This window comes from Maniola jurtina, chromosome 2 (genome assembly GCF_905333055.1).
Source record: "Maniola jurtina chromosome 2, ilManJurt1.1, whole genome shotgun sequence".
NCBI lineage: Eukaryota > Metazoa > Arthropoda > Insecta > Lepidoptera > Nymphalidae > Maniola > Maniola jurtina.
In genome coordinates, this window is record NC_060030.1 from 3,340,673 (window position 1) to 3,363,541 (window position 22,869).

The 22,869-nt window shown below is 35.7% G+C and overlaps 1 protein-coding gene across 13 annotated transcripts in view; it reads left to right on the forward strand.

Moving 5' to 3' along the window:
• Window positions 1-22,869, forward strand: part of LOC123874320 (kinesin-like protein KIF13B) — a 184,443-nt gene that overhangs the window by 124,728 nt on the left and 36,846 nt on the right. For all 13 annotated transcript variants that reach the window (XM_045919584.1, XM_045919601.1, XM_045919621.1 and 10 more), the window contains exons 4-8: window positions 5,793-5,920; window positions 6,437-6,586; window positions 17,621-17,868; window positions 19,550-19,697; window positions 20,951-21,130. In XM_045919584.1, the coding sequence (XP_045775540.1) occupies window positions 5,793-5,920; window positions 6,437-6,586; window positions 17,621-17,868; window positions 19,550-19,697; window positions 20,951-21,130 (854 nt within the window). The remainder of the gene's footprint in view (window positions 1-5,792; window positions 5,921-6,436; window positions 6,587-17,620; window positions 17,869-19,549; window positions 19,698-20,950; window positions 21,131-22,869) is intronic.

Sequence of the window (22,869 nt, forward strand, 5' to 3'; positions counted from 1 at the left end):
GCGAAATTAGAGCCGCACTTGTATTATAGAGCCTTAGGGTCTAGTGAGTGTGAACGTCTTATCTTAAATATAAAAATTATGCATGTATAATATCTGGCAGTTTGATACCTGTGTTTTCACGTATCAATCATCCGATTAGAGTTGTTGTTGTGTTGTTTATATAGTACGCGACAAGTGGAAATGGCAATCGGGGAGGGAACACCCTGCACACCCGACGCGGGCGAGCTCGGGTGACGTACGGCTTCTGTTTCAGTCTTCTTTAAATCTAAATTTTATAAGCTAAATATCGCAAACTTAATGAAGTACTTAATTGTTATTTGTTTCTGTTATAATGGCGGTAGTTAGAGATTAGGATTTGAGTATAAATGGACTTCTAGACTTAACAACCACTGACAAGGTACTCGTAACAACTTGGTCAAGTGTCCTGTAAACATGAGAAATTAACAATATACTCGTAGTTGAACTTGTGTATTAAAGACGTAAAGGTTCATTGATAGAAGAATAATGGTTGCAAATGATCATAACCATTCCTATCCGGTAGGCACATAATAGTAGCTTTCTTTTATTTGCGAGCACTGACCCTATTTCCAACACATGTTATGGTGAGACCCTTTTATATGGGACATTAATCAAATAGCATCAAGGACGTTTCAGTGTAGTGTATGTGGCGATAAGCCGACTATTTCAAGTGAAGAGTAATGTCTGGTTTCTAACCGCCCGCCCGCCCTATTCTGTCGGCATCGTTACTTGTCAACCATTTTTACTCTTGATTTATGAAGGTAAAAGTAGTACGTGTATCTAAGACCATGTTAACATTATGTATTTAGGATCCGTGCAAACATATTCGTTTTACAAAAAAAAAAAAGAAGTAAATTAAGAAAGCGTTGAACGCGTTATTTTTAACCTGACCGATTTCTGTTTCTGATAAGAATCACGAGATGTAGCAAGAAGCAACGTCTCATAACACAAGTAAAGGAAAAAGTCCGAATATCTTTAATTTGTAGTTATATAAAAAAATTGCAGCAATTTGCAGTTAGAAATACTTGATCTAAGCAATAAAATAATCAATTAGACGCATGAAACCATGGTGCGCGAGCCCCTTCAGGCTCCAAATGTTGAATTTGCAAAATTTTGAATTGTGGAGTTGCAAAATGTTGAAATCGCAAAAACCTGACTCGCGCTTGGTCGGTTTTTTATGTCCTGATGCAAACTGTCCGTAATCGACATTTGTACCACACATACTCTGTGTTTGTACTGTGTACGTGAGTCCAAAGTGTTATATTCTGTAGCTGCGAACTATGCAACGTTGGTTTTTGTCAGTCTCATCTCACTCTCTCAGAGCTTTCATATGCGTTTTCAAATCAAATGAAAGCTTAGAGTCTTTGATCTCTTTGTCAAAGGAAAACGTTTAGCTTCCGCCATTACTTATATTTATAATATTTTCATATTTACTCAAAGAAATAGTCAACTTGTTTGTAATTTTCTCATTACTAAACGTTTTAATTTTTATCTTTTTTAAAGGCAGGTCTTCCTAAAACTACTTACCTACTGAGTTTTCTTATTAATTAGAAGAAAATGAACTTCCGACTTCAGATTATACTAAGCTTAATGTCTTTTTGAAGAACCTTAGTAGTTTTGTAACTAAAACTATTAAGAGTTTGAAGTAGGCAAGTAGTTCTGATAAAAGACTTATAATATTAGTACAATACTTTTTAAACAACTATGTATTTACTTTGAATAAACAATTTGCCTCGAACAAATCGTTAGCGAACAATGAAAATAATACGAAGTAAAAAAAATGGTTACATATCCATTTTTATAATTGGAAGTTTGTTTGTACAGTTATGAAAAAATTAATTGAAACACTAGTAACAGCTTTATTGGCTATTGTTATCAATTTTATCATTTTTAGGGTTCTGTAACAAAACAAGGAACCCTTACCGTTTGAACTTTGATCCACTCCGTCTGCCCATCTGTCTGTGTGTCATAGCCCATATCCAATTTGAAAATAATCTATAAGACCCGCTTGCACAAAAACACTAGCTGAATTAGTTATGTTTTTTTTAATGCTTTCACTTTTTGTCAATAGCAATCAAATATAATAAATAGGTCTTGTCAAAAAGTGACAGCATTACAAAATTTAACTAAATCAGTTACTTTCCTTGTGCAAGTGGAGCTTAAAGCTCTAAAGTTGTTTAGCGCAGTTTTATAAACCTGTCACAGCTACATAAAGCTACATGAAAAAACAGGTTCGTTCTGTGTTCAGGCTAGATACCTTCTAAACATGAAAAGTGATAGTCAAAAACAGTTTAGATTTATTTTGTGATATGTTTTTAAATCATTATGAAGTCTTTTAAACAATTTTTGGAAAAATCTTTTAAGAAAAAAAATTTTCAAAAGAAAAATAAAACCGACTTCAAAAACCAAAAACACTAAAAAGTAGAAAATAATTTTTGTTTAGCTACACATGTAATGTACCTAGGTATGAAGTCGACCGAGCATATTAAAACAAAATTAGAAATCCAAGAGTGAAGCTCGCCCGACTTCATACCTAGGTACATTACATGTGTAGCTAAACAAAAATTATTTTCTACTTTTTAGTGTTTTTGGTTTTTGAAGTCGGTTTTATTTTTCTTTTGAAAATTTTTTATTTCACAATTTTTAGTGGCCCCACTGTACTATAATATGCTATGCCCAGTTAAAACCCTACTGTTTACTAAGCTATTACAGTGATCGCGAGCAATTTGCTCTTATCCATTGAGGAGTTCTGTTCTCCATCTCCGAAGATATTCATCAGATCTTCACCAAATTTATATGGGACCACCTGCACAGTATACCCTTTCAAACAAAAAAAAAATTTTTCAAATCGGTCCAGGGGTCTTTGAGTAATCGGGGAACATACATAAAAAATAAAAAAAATAAAAAAAAAAGATCCCGACGAATTGAGAACCTCCTCCTTTTTTGGAAGTCGGTTAATAATTAACGCCAAAGTCTTTAGCAACTAGCATGACTACGGAACTCTACATTATATGTTCTGACTTCTGACACGCACTTAACCAGATTTTTTATTTCTTTGTTTCCCTGTTAAACTAATTGACCTTATTTTTTCTCTAGCGTCTGTATACAAAGTAAACGTTTTCAGCAACGTTCACGTTAATTAAAGGGAAGAGTGTATGTAACTATGCATGCCGCGTGTAGGCCTTAAATTGCGTTTTCATACTAAGCGCAGACTAGGCACTTGTCTTAATGCGCCTCTCTACTTTGCCTAGAGCGTCGTCGCGAGGTTACGTTGGCGTATTAAGCTCGTTATACCTTATAATATCTCCGGATAAACTCGACACGTGTAAGCAACTTCTAATATGCTCTTAACTGTTTTAAATTTTAATGAGATAGGCATATATAGGTCCTAGGTTAGCTCGCTTCTTTGTTTGACTGCATCATCACTTACCACCAGGTGAAATTGCAGTCAGCGGCTAAGTTGTATCTGAATTCAAAAAAATAACATCATCTCAACAACTGCTGGGAACGAGTCTGGCTCTTATGTGCGGCTACATTATGGATAATAATAATTTCTCTATTAGTAGAGAGTATACCTACAGTTAATACAATACAATTTTGTGAAATGTGCAGGTCAATAATTAATAAATCTTGTTTCATTTTCTAAATCGGATCTATTCGGTGTTTTCAAGCCACAATGAACACAAGTGTTCAAAATCACATAATATCCAATTCAGCTCGAATTAATAAATCATTTAAATGGCTGTATAAGTAGCCCAATTAATTTTCCTAAGTTAGATGAACTTTATTCTCTACGTATATAATATGTAGTTATTGTGTTTGATGAACGTAATTAATATTCTTCATCAAATTCTAGCTCCTAGCTTCGCTCTGGTAAAACTTAGTGTACCTGTATGACATACGTAAATCATAATAGGTATACTCATATCCCTATAATATACTTTATAGCCTATGTTACTTCTGGATACAGTAGCTTTTAATAAAATAATACTTTTTAAAAGTTTTGGAAAAAGCTGAATCTTCATGATGATTTTTCGATTTCACTGAAATAAAGCTACATTTTTCTACAGCGGGTATACATTTATTATTATAAAATGTGATCGTTTCGGGTCGCACCTTTGTGTCGTATAATGCTATCAATTTGAAATTCAAAATCGCCCGACCTACTTTTATCCAATAGGTAATCTATTCTATCCAGAGGGGTAACATTGAATGCACACATGCGGGGCATGCGGCACGTAAATTTTGAAACGATGACAACCGCCGGGATAGATAACGTTCGTGTAGCGTGGAAAATATGCTGGGCTGTGCTAAATTTATAGCAGAATTAATATTTTTATTTTTATAAAGTTTCAATTTTGTAAATCCAAAATTCTAAATTGTTTTAAAGGGGATGTGAAATGGAACTTTTTTCCACGCAGCATACCATATCCCTCAAAATCACTTTATCAGTATGATTGTACAGATTTAAAATCGTTCTGCTTTGTTATGGACAATAATAATACAGCCCTTTATTTACTGAACAGTTTTTTTTTACATAAAGTTTTGTATACAACTATAGTACCTAGGTATTATCTAACTAGTACATTGTTTAATGCTTTCTCTTTAAATAAGTTCCTACTTACAAATTATCATAACAATGTCCTATTATTTTTTAATATTTTAACATAAATGTAGGCGCTTATTTTCTTAATTACACATTCTATTTTTGCTAAACGGAAAGTAACAAACAATTTGTTTTTATTTTTTATTACATTGATTACAGCTAAAATTTGTTATGGACAATAGTAAAAATAAATAATAATTACAACGACAGTTAGGGCCAAGCGGAGTATGATACGTCGGGATTATGTGCTTGCATCACCCCATGCTTCCAGTGCTTCTCAATTTGAATTTTCGTAGAAAAAGGAAAGGCTAAGAAAACCACTGTAATAACGATTTCGGTGCATGTTCAACTAGACCCGACCGGGATCACCGTTTATGAACCGTTTGTCGTGATGCGGCTCTAATTACTGCCGACCAAGGTGATAGGTTTTCTTGTGCATGCTTTGAGAATGCTCGACTGACGCTTGCCTGGCCATGTCCCTGGACTGTCTCTAGATATTTTTAACCCCCGACCCAAAAAGAGGGGTGTTATAAGTTTGACGTGTGTATCTGTGTATCTGTCTGTGGCATCGTAGCGCCTAAACGAATGAACCGATTTTAATTTACTTTTTTTTGTTTGAAAGGTGGCTTGATCGAGAGTGTTCTTAGCTATAATCCAAAAAAATTGGTGCAGCCGTTTAAGAGTTATCAGCTCTTTTCTAGTTTTCTTGTAGAAAAGAAGGTTACATAACCGTTAGGTTCATAATATTATGTCAATTGACAAATGTCAAGCTGTCAAGATGGACGTTGCCTTGATACATAATTATTTATTTGAAAATGATGTTTTGGAAAACTCAGGTACTTTGGATCGTAGGCGCGGAATAGTCCAAGAAAATCGGTTCAGCCGTTTGAAAGTTATCAGGTCTTTTCGGTCTTTTCACTTGTCGGGGGTGTTATAAATTTTCAATTTACACTTGTTATGATAGTGTTTTTATACTTTTTTATACGAAACCGTGGCTTAGCGGTCAGGGCGTCAGGCGCGAACCCAGAAGACGCAGGTTCGAATCCTGCCTGTTCCGCAATTTTTGATAGTATTTAAAAATTGTCTCTAGATATTTCTAGTATTGTTTGTTTAAATCCCGAAAAGTTACATGTCCGACCTAAATGATAAAAGTTTGTGTTTTTCCTAGGTTCCGGGAAGTCCTACACAATGATGGGCGCGCCGGGCCCTGACGAATGCGGTATCATCCCGCGGCTGTGCGACGCGCTCTTCGAGAGGATCGCCCGACAACAATCACCTCCGGCTCTTACTTATAAGGTAATGTTGACCTTTTGGTTTATGCAGCAATACATATTATTGTAATCTGAGCGATATTGTTAAATCCCAGGGGTTACGCCATAATCAAAAAAAGTATTATTGACAGGGACACGTAATAGGACTGTGAGTTTGCAAAAATATACGACAATGCTATACATGGAAATATTAATAGATTTATAGCTTTCACGGATTTGTAAATTTTGAAGATACTATACCTAAGATTCGGTATCTACGAATTAAACAAGACGTTGACCTAGATAGACACTGGTGGAAGACGTAGAGGTCGTTAGATCAACGGGGCGGAAAGACGGACATAGAGTTTTTGGAGTTGGGATCTGAGAGGATGTTGCTTCTGACCGCCAAGTCAGCCAGTCAGGCTTGGTCAAGCTATAAGGTCCACCCAGGATAATGGACGTGCGGGCAAAGCGACACCTACGAGCATGGTTCAAAATGTGGCGGGTCGACACCAGTCTAGATAGAAGTCGTTGTTTTAAACACGATAATAATTTTACGCAGGTGGAAGTATCATACATGGAGATCTACAACGAGCGTGTCCACGACCTGCTCGATCCGGAGACGACACGACGGTCGTTGCGTGTGCGGGAACACGCCGTACTGGGGCCGTATGTAGACGGCCTCTCACAACTGGCAGTCTCGTCATTTCAGGTACGTGCCCAAAAATACGTGACACTCCAGTAAAGAATGAGGTTTATTCTAAATGAAAAATTTACAAAAATAGCTTCCGATACATTTAACGATTAAATGCGTAACTATTTCAATTGTAGCTTCTAGCTAGCTAGTGTTTTGATCCTTAAATGCGATGTATACCAGTATAAACTGTAGAATAGAATAGAGATGTATAGAATAGGATATAGCTGAGTCTTTTTGTTTTGATAACAACTTAACAGTTTTATGTAAGTTCCTACTTGTTGACATACTGTAGAAATTAGTATAATGAAAACAAAACACGGATGAGAGTGCCTGCGTCACGTCGCCAAAGTAAATAAAGCTTAATTTGGTTTCTTATCAAAAAGAGAGTGCCTCAGCACTCCACTCTGCAGGTGCGCGTTGCGCTTTGGTAGGTTTAAAATACCTAATTATCTCCACTTTTCGGTGAACATTTAATATCGGATTTTAAAATACTTACTGTTTTCCTTTCAAATTAATTACCATTGTAGAATAATTTTTTACAATTTATTACACTTTTATTCCTCCTAAGTGAACGGTGTACTTTTGAAATTATGCACGATATGATATCTCACATCTTGTTAGACGAGGGAAAGGTCAAAGGTCACGGAGGCTGTGAGGCTGCGATAACGAACCTTTGTCGCTTATTAAGTAGGGAGCTGTTTAATTTACGTATAATATTCTATTACTGAGCACAAGATTTTCATTGCCTTTATCATCATTATGAATTATATTATGATCGTATTAGAATATTATTAGAATTTAACAAAGCCTTGACCCGAATTATATTTTTAACGATTTTACAAGCTCATCTGGTAGTAATTTTTTCATACCCCTTTGGTTTCGACACGGCATCCTACCCTACAGAAATGTTTAATTTCCCTCCGACGCGACGTCCCACGCTCGCCGGTTGATCGGTTTCGGTGTGCTACTTTGGTTTGTTATCTTTAATTTGTTATAATCTGATAAGACTTTTCTCGTTTAATAAGTTTGGTTTACGTTGGAAAAAGATAATATCTTGTTTGAGTTTAATATTAAGACATATTTTATAGAAAAATTAAAGTGGTCTTTTTTTAACCCCCGACCCAAAAAGAAGGGTGTTAGGTATAAGTTTGACGTTTTTTCGTTTGAAAGGTGGCTTGATCGAAAGTGTTCTTAGCTATAATCCAAGAAAATCGGTTCAGCCGTTTGAAAGTTATCAGCTCTTTTCTTGTCACTGTAACCTTCACTTCTCGGAGGTGTTATAATTTTTTAATTTACACGTGTTATTACGTCATTTGGTTTTATGAGTAATTCTTATTTATGAAGATTTGAGACTTAAACCTAACACTTAAAAACTATGACGTTGAATTTATGAAAACCTAACATCAGCGTGCTTAGCACGGAAGGGTTGATATGTGGTTATCACATTTCGATAAATTGGTTGAATTTTGGCAATAGTGAGAGTGTCAATAGCTGTCAACCTTTGTTTCCAAGCCTTCGTTCGTCACTTATTCTACTTGTTACGTGTATCTATACGTTTCTTATTTTTGAGTCCACATTTCTATCTTCTACACATATATTGGAGTTGCTGACTGACATGTAGGTACAGCTCAAACCATTGGATCTAAAAACTTGTATGTAAAAACGTAATATGAAACAATTTCAGATATTTCAACCTGATTTTTGAATACCTAAAATACTTACTACAAAGTCATAATTTTGGGATGGACTTCATTAGTTATTTAAAATTAAAGCAAATATATTTAGTTCACTAATATTATGTTAAAATATGTATATACAAATCCCCGATTATTTTGCGAGGCCGTTATAATAATATGGAATTGAACGCATCATTTTAAATTAATGCGTCCGATATTACTTGTTCATAATTTGATTAAATGGTCGTGTTGGTTTTAATTATATAAACATCAGATATTAATTAATTTGTAAGCACTTACGGTTTTCAAATGTTTTGCATTACAGTACCCGATTGTTATGGTGGTAAAAATAAATTGCCGAATTATTTAACCGGCCAATTTTATGTTTATCTATGATAGATCATATTAGTATTTACAAACACATTAACAAGTGTTTGTTTTCCTGCTTGTGGAGAGAACTACCGACCAATGAAAATGAGTCTAGTCTTAAGAATGATCTAGAAATCTAGTAAGTTCTATGTATTTGTCGTTAGTTTGTGTGGAATATAACATAGAATAGTTGGTATCTATCATAATAGTATGAAATTTTTTCAAAACGTATTACTTCAAGAAGAGCAAGGAAACGAAAATGTACTTCTTTCCTATTTGGAAATTTTTCAGATGTCACCACGCCAATGACTTTGGTAATAGGTACATGGTCGATACGTGCTCCAATATCCGTCACATTATTCGTAGGTAGTTTGATTACGAAACTTAACAAAAAAAAAAAAGAATTTATCTCGATACTCTGATTTAAATTTCGGTCCAGTGTGGGTGGCACTCGCAATATGTGACGTAGAAACGAACTGTGATGGATTGCTGATGTCGATCTGATTCGGAAAGTTCATTTTTACTGTTGACGCAACCCTAGGGTGAACTTTGTTTTATTCGTCATTTGATTCCCCAGATAGAGAGAAAAATTGAGCTCGAGATTTCAGATAGGGAAACAAAATGAGGTACACGGGTATAAAGGAAACGAATCTGAGATTGCTCGGTGAAAAGATATTCTGTAGATTGTCACTGTGAATTTGCCAGCTTTATAAAACAAACCCTCCTTGCAAAAGGTTGATGCTATAGACCTTCGAGTTATGCGTCTACTATGTACCTACCTCCGCGGATTAAGACCGACCGACCTTTCAAAATATGTTTCTATCCCTGTCGGTTCTGGTCAGCCCTGGAACAAACTTCACAAAAAGTGTCAATTTCATAAAATTTGAATAAACAAAACTAAGCAGTTTGGTCAAGTGGACCTTAGATTTTATAAATCCCGCGTTTTAAACTCTTTGATTTTCTGGCATAAAAATCCGTCCTACCGAATCTGTTGCATCGTTGCCGCGTGATTAGAACCAGCAAACAAGCACACTTTTGCAAATTTTAACACGGGTAGTGATGTTTGCTAGTCGGTAAATCCAAAATATTAATGCCATTACACCAATTCAGAAGGGATGGTTCGTTGTTTAATCACTCACAAATCGAAGTAACGACTCTACAGAGAGAGGTTGAAACATTAAATTAGGGCCATTTACATCGCTCGGGGAAAATCAATTGCCATTGGCTGGGGGAAAAGCTGCCTTCATAAGTATTGGTTCGTACAACAAAACGTTTAAATAGGCGCCGTTTCACGTTTCAGAACGCTTATTTAATACATTGGGAGCTGGTCGGCGGTTTGTTTATTGTTTTTAGTCGGTCCCAATTTTACATACCTACTCGTATTGCTAATTAGGTAACGTCCTTTGGGTATATTTTGTACCTTCTGAATTTTTCAACGAATTAAGTAGATTGTTTATTGTTTACTATACATATGATTTCACGTTATATAATGCGCGTTGAACGAAGATGAGATACTTTATACCCAGCATCGCTAGATAGAGACAGGCGTAAAGTTACGGCTATAATTAGTGTTACTTTTACCCGTAGATATTAATTATGATATCTAAATGTCGTTGAGGAATCTACGGGTAGGTATCGTTATTTTTAACGTTATCAATTATCATAACGGTAATAAATACCGGTAAGTAATTCGCTCTCTACAGATGGGTTTGGCACCTGCATTATTTGCCAAAATGTTTGGTTTTATGATCAGTGTGTCCTGGTATATCTTTTATATTTCTAGATTTTATACCTACATAAATAAAATATTTACCTATACAAACAATAATAAAAAACACTTCGAACAAAATATGATTCGGCAAATCAAATTGTTCGCCAGTTCTTGGACGAAGAGCTCGTTTCGCGAATTCAGAACGTGTATTTAATGTTTAATCACTCACAATTCAAAGTACGGATCCTCTGAGAGCGATCAAATTGCGGCCATTACAACGTTCGGCGTAGAATAAGTGTAAAAGATTGGAGGCAGATGAGGAGTTATGATTACTAATAGCTGCTGTAATATAGAGTATGGCTCTACTAATTTACTGGATTCAATGAAACGCTTGGAGATTACGTTTTTCAAGTTCTTTATACAAGATAATCTTGCGTACTGGATTCCAAATGATGGTTCAAATCTCATCCATTGCAATACTGTCGTCCCCACTCCTATCATTCGCAAACTTTACTTAATTGGAGAAAGAAGGGAATATTATTCATATTAACCATAACCAATTCTTTATACTTATTAAAAATATAGTAAGCATGGAGTTGTGAAGAGCTTTAAATAGTCGTAATCAAGGGAAACGCGGGGTTTTAAAACGTATAAAATTCTTGTGGAAGAGTTAAATAATGACTCACATATTTAACTCTGCGTGGTTAAATAAATGCAGTACTTTAAATAGTATTGTAGCTATGGAGTATCTTGAAATAAAAACTAAATAGTTATAACTAACGAAAGTATAAAACGTATGAACGGTTGTGCAGAGAGATAGAATAACGGCTCTTGTCTGTGAGTTAAAATAAATGGAACGCTTAGTTGAAGATGGAGATACTCATAGCTGCTGTTATAAGTATAATCAAAGTATATTAAAAATTATACCGCAAGTGTAAAACGTATAAATGAGTGTAGGGATTCATGTTAAAGAGGATTGCTCTTACAATTTGTGTTTTTTATTCAAATAGGCACAAGTTAACTTTTTCTGCGATATCACAGTGATGATGCCACAGATAAATAATAATTATATTCTCGATGATGCCGTCTAATATTGAAGCGGGCTAACTTGGAAGGGCTATGGGTTTATTTTCATTTATTTTTATCGGTATCCACCACCTGGATTATTCTATTTCGGTACACTAACAGCAAGTTCACAAAGCGCTTACATTAACAAGTGTAAATTAAAAATTTATAACACACCCGACAAGTGAAGGTTACAGTAACTAGAAAATAGCTGATAACTTTCAAACGGCTGAACCGATTTCCTTGGATTATAGCTAAGAACACTCTCGATCAAGCCACCTTTCAAACAAACAAAAAACTAAATTAAAATCGGTTCATTCGTTTAGGCGCTACGATGCCACAGACAGATACACAGATACACACGTCAAACTTATAACACCCCTCTTTTTGGGTCGGGGGTTAAAAATAATGCATACCTAGTCTTTTTCTGTGTGACACGCCCACGCCACTTGGTTTGGAGTCTGAAGGTCGGCATCGCATTGGCAAATAAATATGTATTTGACAAAATTCTTTATCTGCTCAGTATTATGATGAAATCTAGTTTTTCATTTGTCATATTCCGGTTTTTCATAGAAATTCTACGATTTTGACCAAATGACATTTTTATTCAACATCCTATGAACCTTTTGAATTTTATTACTTTACTAGCTTATGCCTGCAACTCCGTCCGCGTGGACTACACAAACTTCGAGCCCCTATCCAATCCGTCCAGTAGTTTGAGCTGTGCGTTAATAGATTCAGTCAGTCAGTCAGCTTTTCCTTTTACAGATATACAGATATCATATACAGATATATATTTAAAAAAAAACTTAACATGATATTTTTAATAAATTAAAAGTGCTCTTTCCTCTTTGTAGTTCACGTTGACTATATTCTTAAAAGCCCACGCTCTAGAAAATATGTGTTACAATTTACAACTGCGGACTTTGACATACATAGACAAAATAATGTTGCTTTTGCTTGGTACGTAAATGTTTCAAAACACATTCAATTTATAAACAGTGGGGTGAAAGAAATGTATCTGTTGCAGCTAAAGTTTGTATTAATAGTAACTTTAAGACTAGCAACTTAAACTTTATCTTCTTAATATAAATCTCTAACCTAACATAAATATCACGAACCATATTATAAATGCGTAGGTTAGTGTGTTTCTTGGTTGGTCCTTCAATTAAATTATTTTTTGCATGGATATTAAATACGTGGAGATTGACATAGAGTATTTGTTATCCCGAAAAATCACTTTCCAAAACACTACGCGTCCCATCTTAGGCCACATCATCACTTTCCATCAGGTGTAATTGTGGTCAAGCGCTAACCTTTAATGAATGAAAAAATCCATACAACACCATAGTTTATTATTACTAAAAAGAGAACAGTGTTTTGTTTGATCAGCGAATACACATCAGCAATTATTGGTGTATTCACTGATCGCTTCAATATAATTCTCAATTTCCCCTCCAATCAATCGCACTTGTTTTTCCACGAGTGCCATGTACTGGTCGCAATTTGAAAATATCGATTCGCTCTCCGCGGAGTGGTTGATTAGATTTGCGAGTGATTAAACATCGAATATCCGTTTTGTACCTACTTGTAAAACCGCCTAGCACCTCTACACCTCTTTTTATTACGTAACGGCTATAGGGTGCTTTTGCGTGCAAATTCTTGCACTACCTACTACTACTTGTCTTTAACTACGTCCATACATACCTAATATCAATTTGATCTGTTTGCTGATCACAAGTCTATCAAACTCTTTATGTGCAAAAACTCCATGCAAAAATTCGCGTCGATCCGTTGCTCCCTTGTGGTGTTGAGGGAAAAACCAACGAACTCATTTTTTTATTTATAATATTGGTAGGATTTATATTTATTTTTATTAAGTCGATTAGACCCGAATCTAGACTTTTCTTTATTATATTTGAAACGATTGCGTAAACAATAATGAAGTGGATGCGTAAACTGTTCATGAAAGGGGAATAGGTTAAATAAAACACCCACCTCTGCTTAGTAGGTAATAAATACCGATGTAGGTGATAGTTATACCTAATTGAGCCTTACCTTATAGAGGTTATATAAAAGGCTTGAACAGATAAAACTTGGTTTAAGATGAAAACTATTTTTGACAAAATTTAGATTTTCATTCGTCATAAAATAAACAGATTTAATAAACATTTTGTAGTTTGTTCCTAAAAAACTACTTAAAGTTTGAGACAAAATTGTGAAGCTCTCATTATAGAAGTTAAATTCAGCAAAAACTACCGATAGTTTTCAAACACCCAAGCTTTGAGTGGTTTTAAACTCCCTCCGTATTCTGTGGATTTGTTAGACTAGCGTAAAAGTTTCAACAGATTGGTACGACTATAGACTATTGATTAACTAGTGGTTCGCCACGAACTAAAACTTCGTGACCTATAAGTTGTAATTTTCACATACCTACCTATTGGCAAAAGTAGCAAACAGACAGACAGACAGATAGACAGACAGATAGACAGACAGACACACTTTCGCATTTACAATATTAGTATGGATTGTGCCTTTGAGGCTATCTACTAAGTTATCCATTGTTCTATTGTATAGAGCTATGACAAAAAGTAGAGCGAACAAAGTAAAAGCACAGAATGTAGTAAAAGTGATATTTGATCCGTGCTGGTATCGATTATGCATCCACTGATCAATTGCTGCGTCCGTGACCCGTTGCCTTGCTCGTCGTATTTTGTTCACCCCCCATGTGTAATCTGTAGTTAAGTAGGTGTACAGTGGCCGGCAAACAATTGGCATTGACGCGATTCGCTAGTGAATGGCGGGTGCACGCGATTGGTTGATCAGTCTGCGCGGGTGCATGCAATTGGTTTATAGTCGACTTTCGCTTCCTGGATTTGCCAACTTTCTCCCACTACACCTCTTCAGGTCCAAGTTGTTTGCCGGGCACTATACAAACTGGTTGGATTAAACCGCTGTTATGTCTTTCGTTTCATTTAGAACGTTCATCTAATCCACGTATCACGATTAATTTTTTCGACTCTACTGGGCATAGGTCTCTCTAGTGCGTTTTCATTATAAAATCCAATTGTCACTTTCATTTTCACTAATCTATCACTGGTAATCGCAATAAATAAGGATAAAAGTTATGTAAGAAACATTCTACTTGTTGCAATCTTCTGAAACGTATTTTCTTACTTGAAAGTTTTCCTTTGCACGTGTAATAAAATTGCCAGCGTAGGTGGTACACATTGTTATCCTCGTGTTACATTATATTTCCTTCATTATTTAATAAAGAATAAAAATAAAAAGCGTAGGTTAATGAGCATTGACACCATTATTGCCATTCCACAGAAGACTATTTTTCTGTCATAAATAGTGAAGAAAAGTAACAAAGATGTCCTTACGCACCTACTGACTGACTCATTAATGTCAGTCAATAAGTGCGTAAGGACACAGAAGTTCCTTTTATAATGTCAAAGGAATAAGGGCGATTTGTCAAATTCCCACGACATAGGGAATAAAGAGGGTGTATGTATATTATCGCCGAACGGGCGAACGAAGCCGCGGGCGGTCGCCAGCCAAAATATATAAAGAACTAATTTGGTTGTATAGCTACATCGAATAATATGTTTCCAAGATTCTGAACTTGGACTAGGCGACTATAAATAATATGTAAGAGCAAAGCATGACTTCGCTCTTGTATTGCGCAGAGTTTGGTATAAGAAACTGATTTATGTTTCATCTTGATGATACGCCGGAAAGTTGAGAGATAGCGTGAAATAAGTTTCGTATGTGATTTATTTATGTACTTACTCCTAGTAATTTCTGGTATAATACGTCTCTATTTAGGTCAGTTTATATAATATAAAGTAGGTACTTATTTAGTTCAAATATCACCTACTCACTCATAGGATACTTCATAAACTTAAAAGTCTGCTTAGGAACTTGAAATTCTTTTATTTTTCGGGATAAAAAAACCCGTGTCCGTCTCCGGGCTGCTCTTATACCTAATTTTGGCAAAAAAAATTAACGGGTGGACCGCGAGAAGATAACAGAAAGACAGACGGACACACTTTCGCAATTTATAGTTAGTACCTATAAGTTGGATAAAATTAATGTGGATAAAAGATTACCTACGTGTAATATAATTAATATGGCGCTTTTAATATCGGATGTCCTAATTCGTAACACCTAACAATGATGACGGTAGGCAAGGAACTAGGAAGTCGATCCTTGGAAGTTTGCACAAGTTTCCACCTCGTGTACATAATTTGATTTCCTCCGAACTTAGACCAAGGTGCAGATTTGTTAAGGTAGCAAGCTTCTAGCGTAGTTAAGGTCATCAAATTACGGACTGATTGCTGAAATTTGTAGGTCATGGAGTTCGGAATTTGTAGTTTAGGTCTTTGACTAGAGATAACATTATTTTATGCTAGGTTTCAACATGGTCCCGATTTACCTACATAATGCTAGATCTCGACAATAGGTAGCTTGTTTGAAGAACATGTATCAACCCACCTAACAACTCACTTCTCACTTGGATCTCCAAACTAGTCGTTTTTGAATTCATTCAAGCAAATTCAAATGCGTGGACGCATCACGCAACATCGTACATAGATTCGCTATGCTGTAATTCTTATCATTTGGGAGCTTGCTTCGAATTCGTATGTCTGCATAGAAACCTAGCATATATTTTATTGTTCGTATGTACCTGTTTCATTAGTGACATATACACGTACAGCTCGAATGACTGGGTCTGGAAAATTGAGATGTTTATGCAGCCTTTCTATCATAGACCCTGACTTAGTCACTTAGAAAGGTTACTAAAATCAAAAATTCCACTTCAACGAAGCTGCGATAACTTAGCTATTTATTTTATACAGACATAGGTTAATGGTTTATTGAATTAAAAACACAAGGTCTACAAAAAGTGGCTAAAATTGAATTCTGTTCAAATAAAGATTGGAATAAAACTTTTCTGTTTAGAATCCAATCTCACCCCCATACAAAAGAAACATGAAACTGCCAAAAGAATTTAAAGTTTCGTATTTATCCTACTGAAGTTTTGTTATTTCGCTCTACCAGAGAATGATTTACTTATAAAATCATTCATAATTAGAAATTTCTTGAACAAAAACACTTTTGAAGGAAAATTCAATGACGTAAACGTTTCTTCCTATTTTTTATTCGTTCTACACGAAATAATACGAATTATAATATAATTGCTTTTTGTTCAGCATTACTTGTGTAATGGTAGACGTTGGTATAATTGGACAGTTTCTAGACATATTCATAAAAATTCGCCTTAAGGTGGATGCGACGGGTCTGCCCGCGAAATTCAAATTTAATTTGGTTTTTTGTAAACTACTTACAATTTGTAAACTAACACGACAACGTAGGCTTATGGCATTTTAATTTCGCCAATGGCAGTATCGTAACAGTAGTAACTACTTCTCACTAGACGATAGTATAGCTATTATAATTTCTTAAGCTGGACCCTTTCAAGTAAAGATTTTTATATACCTGTGAGGATCGATATAATACTTAGTTTTAAGAGTACAATATCAAATAATGTAGTAATCACCATCCTACGTTTGTATGAAGTTAATATTTGTACATTGTTAAGTGTGCAGCAAGTTAAATTGTAATGCATTCATTAGAATAGATCAAAATGCAAGTTCAATAAATTCTCCTGACGATGGACATGCCCATAATATGAGAGCCATTGTTCCTTTGTGAAATATCTTGTTGCTTACTGTATTGGCATTGTTTTGTTTCAAATATTAAAGTGCACGTGTATATTGATGATATTATTCAAATACAAAATACGGGTGTAACTTTATAACTATAAATTATATCATGTTCAGTGGAAAAGAAACAATAGACTAGGGGAATGTGAAAATAAATTTAAATTACTTTTCATTATTATCAGTGAAAGTAAATTTATACATATCTCTACTTCTATGCTAATATTATAAAAAGGTAAAGTTTGTAAGTTTGTTTGTAGCAAGTAATCTCTGGAACTAATGAACTGATTTTGAAAATTCTTCCACCAGTAGAAAGCTACATAGTTCCTGAGTGATATTGGTCATATTTTGTTATTAAAAAAATTAGAGATGCCTCCTAAAATTCTAACAAGTTACCCGTTGCGAAGTCGGGGTGCTTCGCTAGTAAAGGATAAAATGATCCAGCCCTAGTTATAGTACTTACTTGTTTAAAATATAACTTAATCTATTTCTTCTACAGGACATCGACAACCTAATGACAGAAGGCAACAAGTCCCGAACGGTCGCAGCCACGAACATGAACAGCGAGTCATCGCGATCACACGCAGTTTTCAGCGTGGTACTAACGCAGACGCTGACCGACATAGCCACTGGGGTGACGGGGGAAAAGGCGGCCAGGTTGTCCCTTGTCGACTTGGCCGGCTCCGAGAGAGCTGTGAAGACTGGAGCCGTGGGAGACCGGTTGAAAGAGGGGTCGAATATTAATAAGTGAGTATATGTAAGATGATAATTTTCATTAAGGATTTTTACGAGAGCTATAAGTCGTCGACTTAGAGGCTTTTGAGAGAGCTATGAAGAGTGGAACCGTGGGAAACCTGTTAAAAGAGGGACCGAATATTAATAAGTTAGTATTTTATGTATGCTAAGTAAATAGGTACCTGGGATTTTTACTAGAGCTATGCGACTGGATGCAGAAGATTGATATGTTTAAGTGGCTTGGTAGAGAGAAAAATTGAGCGAGATTTAACGGTTTCCTCGGTGGCCCAATAAGAGCGTGAAGAAGTAGGGATAGATAGTGCAATGTGTTTTCCTTAATCGGGACTGCGCAATAGCATAACGGCCAGGATGCGGACTCAAAACCGAAAGAATCGACCGTTGACGGTTAAAATCCCACTTATTGCACGTACTATTATTACTATTATTGTATTATTATATCGTACGCATTCCTAGCACAAGCTTATGCTAGAGTGTGGACAGAGTCGAGCATCTGTGGTGTCAGTGATGCCAAGACAGGGTTTCTCTTTCTTCTTTCGTCTTTGGGGCTGTGCAGGACTTTGGATTCCCAATTTTACAGTCCGTGCCAATACAGTGGCCGCCAGGTACAGCCTATCCTTAGTCTGACGCTCTTTTGCAGCGTCATTGACGCCACAGGGTCTTGACTCGAAAGTTCACCTTAGTTGGAGAAGAAAGGAAAATATTATTCGGGTTACATGGTAAATTTTTTTTTGAAAAATCCAGAGTCCTTTTGATCAACTTTAACTAAACGGAAGTCAAAGTCAAAGTCAAAATCATTTATTCAAAGCGGCTACGTTGTACACCTTTTGTTTGTCAGATTTGTTAGATTTGAAAGATGATAATGTAGTGATAGAAAGATAATATGATAATGTTTTTTTGCTGAAACTAATTTAACACATTCGGTAGATTTTAGTTTATACGTTTCCCGATAGTTGCTGCGTTGGCGACGTCTGGACTGCATGAATAAATAAAGGACCATAAAAGAGACAAATTACCAGTTAATAGCCAATTTGGATTCACATGTTTATGCAATTTGTATATTGCAATGTAAAGGAATATATGTTCACAAGTGACTATTATACGACTTATATGTTATATCGACTATGTAGCTTGTGTAGTGCGTAACTAGTATTTTATTGCTTATAATAATTGCCGTGACTGTGAATTTTGACTCACAAAAACGGTTAGCCATCCCATACCCGAACTTTCAACTTTGTCAACAACAAAAACACTAATTTAATAAATGAAATAAAATAAAATTTCTTCCAATTATAAGCAATCAGCATGCTAGCAGAAGGTACCAAATACCATAGACCAAGCGTAGGTTGAAATATCCATTATCCTGGGATATTTTCTGCCTCCTTAACAATTTATAAATTATTAGATGATGCCCACGTCTTCATCCGCGTGGATTTAAGTTTATATCAAAATCCCGTGGAAACACTTCGATTTTTCAGGATAAAATAGCCTATGTTACTCTCCACGTTTTTAACTAAATTATATCCAATCCATGCAAAAAAGTCATGTCACTCAGTTACTCTGTTGCGGCGTGATTGAAAAACTAACAAACATTTTTCGCATTTATATTTTTAGTATGGATATTAGTTGGGTTGCATCCTACATGAGTATAAAATATGATTTTTATTATTCACAGATCCCTAACAACGTTGGGTCTCGTCATATCAAAGCTAGCGGACCAGTCTTCAGGGAAAAACAACAAGGACAAGTTCGTCCCCTACAGAGATTCTGTGCTCACGTGGCTCCTCAAGGACAACCTTGGGGGAAACAGTAAAACTGTTATGGTAAGTCTTTGTGTTATTTTATAGTAGCTAACCCGCCCCGGTATAAGCTTAACTTAACAGCTTTGGGTCTATGCAAGCAGCAAGTAAGAAAAATCGGGCCGTCAACAATTCATAGCACCCTAATCAACTGCCTATAGTCTGTCCACTGATCGCAGATCACACACGGGGGAAAAAAACCATGGACGACTCCATTAATGTATCATTACTAGTATTGTTTAAAAATGGTAGGTACATTTTATGCATTTAGTTTGACAAGTTGAAGTTGAGTTGTAGTTAAAGTTACATGTATGGTAACGCTATTTTGCGCGTAAGTACTTAACGTCAACATATTAGGATAAAAAAATGCGAGGTAAAATAACTCTGAACGTGTTGTAATCTAAATAAATTACTTTTCTTACAAATAAAAGTTTATCCGAAGCCAATTTCAGCGAAAGTTCCCAAATATTTCCGGTATCATATTTCATGACGAAAACATGAACATTAAAGGCTCCCGGAATAGCGTCTATGAAAACAATAAACAAACTCTCACTCTCTTTTATGCTCGTACAAAATATTTGGGTCACATACCACTCGGCTAATTTTTCAGACGTGAAAGCAATTTTCTATTAAGCGCTCTCATTCAGTTTTCAAGGAGTTTTAAAATATTTACCAAACAGAAATAACTAGGTTTAAAAATTGAATTTTTTAAATGGATGAAAATGTTTTAACCAGCTCCCGAATGCCGCGGGACGAATAGTGAGGATGTACGAGTAGATGCTGTTCCGGGCCCTGGTCCCGGTTTTGCGTTTCCACTTCGTTACATTTAGTTCGTTTGTTTTACCATCCCGCACTTTAGTCAGTTAAATCCTTTCAGCAAAGGTTGTCTGTAAGATATAGAGAGAGAGAGAATGGGGCCGCCCTTGCACGCTTTTGTATAGTTTCTTCTGTATCTTGTACTAGCTGATGCCCGCGACTTCGTTCGCATGGATGTAGCTTTCTTAAAATTCCCGTGGGAACTCTTTGATTTTCCGGGATAAAAAGTAGCCTATGTGCTAATCCAGGGTATAATCTATCTCCATTCTAAATTTCAGCCCAATCCGTCCAGTGGTTTTTGCGTGAAGGAGTAACAAACATACACACACACACATATACAAACTTTCTTCTTTATAATATTAGTGTGATTGTTTTCATGTATATTGTGCGTGTGCAATAACTATTTCTAAATAAAATAAATGAATTTAATATAGTAACGTGATTGATGAAATGTTCCACAGGTTGCCACAATATCCCCAGCGGCGGATAACTACGAGGAGACGTTGTCCACGCTGCGGTACGCGGACCGCGCCAAGCGCATCGTGAACCACGCCGTCGTCAACGAGGACCCCAACGCGAGGATCATTCGCGAGCTGCGCCAGGAGGTCGAGGCGCTCAAGGAGATGCTCAAACACGCTACGGTAAGTTTTGATGCCCAATATAACCAGCACAATATCCCCACTCTTTTTGTTTTTGGTTTCATTGTATGTATTTTTTTGGTTTAGTAATTAAAGTCGAGTGAATCACCTCACAATTGTTTTAAAACTAGGTCTGCCAACTCAAGTATAAGGCAAGTACAGAGATAGGGAGGTTAATGCGCTTAGGAAGATTGTATCGCAAGTAACCGTTAACGGATTAATGTTATACTTATAACTTTAAAGGACTTTCTAAGTAAGTTTTATAAACTGCATCAAAGTTCCGTGTTGTTTAGAAATTCATCCAGTCGAGAAAGACATGAATTTTTAGTAAAATCGATTGCTAAGTGAGATGATTTTATAACTTTAAGACTGAGATTTATAGACCGTGTCTTATTCTGACTTTACTTTCAGACAGATAAATCTGTCTCGTTTTAACTAAATCTTGAGCCAAAGCAAAAGTCAAAGTACGCTCTATAGATCAGGCAGCATAAAGGTCCATTGATATTTTTAATTAAGACAACCTTCTTCCCCTTCAACTTCAAGACGGTGTACATCTGTTTTTACTTTTGTCTGTTACTGACTTTTTCTTTGACCTCCCATTAGGTAAGTTTCAACCCCAACCTTCCTGTTATCTGCCCTACAAAATCTATCCTTTGTTTTCCAAGTGGCACCTTCCCTCTACTTTGCGCTCTATATAATTTTTTTATGAAACAATTTTGCAAAAAAGATATTATTCGTACGAAATTTTAAAACTAGGTTCCTTCCTTTAACTGTGTTCCGGTAAGAGGGTTTATACTGACAAGCAACTGCAGGTTTACGTAAATCACACGACCTGACAAAAAGTAGGTCTGCCAAAACTTCTAGTATTGACTAGTGGGTCAATCCTGAAGTATCACTGATGCACTGAACTGTGTTTGATGCAATGCTGCCGTAAAATTTGTGATAATAATAAAGTATGCGACCCTAGATTATATCCACACTTTGTCCGCGTGTATTTAAGTTTTCAAAAATGCCAAGGAAATTCTTCGATTTTCCGGGTTAAAAAGTAGACAACATGCATCCATTTGGGAATGCAAGTTATGTCTGTTACAAATAGATGAAACCAATAACTTCGTACACGTGGTATAAGGTTTTTAAAGATCCCATGGGAACTATTTTATTTTCCAGGTCAAAATGTAGCCTATCGATGTACTGAATTCGTCAAAATTGGTTAAACGGATGTGCCGTGAAAAGCTACTAGACAAGCAGACTTTCGAATTTATGATATTTACTCGGAGGATAATCCTAAATCGATCTAATGCCGTTGTAGTTTAAAAATGACTCTTAAGGTGGTTTGATACGGTCAGCTAGGCACATCAGCGCTACTAGATGGCGTTTATTTTGTAATTAGACTTATTTTATTTTTTTATGAATGAAAATGTGCATATTTTTTTTATGTTAATTTAGTTCCCGATTGTAGCATTATATTTTTATTATATCCATCTACGTTTGAGATGTATTTTAATTTTCAAAATACTTAAATTTGTACTGATAATCACGCGGTGGTAGCAGCAGAACTTTTCACGCACACATTCACAGGTTTGTTGAATACAAAGGTGTTTACTAATTTCGACTCATCAAAGAAATACTCGCTGGACCGATGGTTCAGACTCTAGGCACAACGTCTACAAGTATCGGGTTCTATTCCATGACTTGACTATTGCTTTTTTTCCTTTTTTTATTTATTTTTTAAAATTATATTA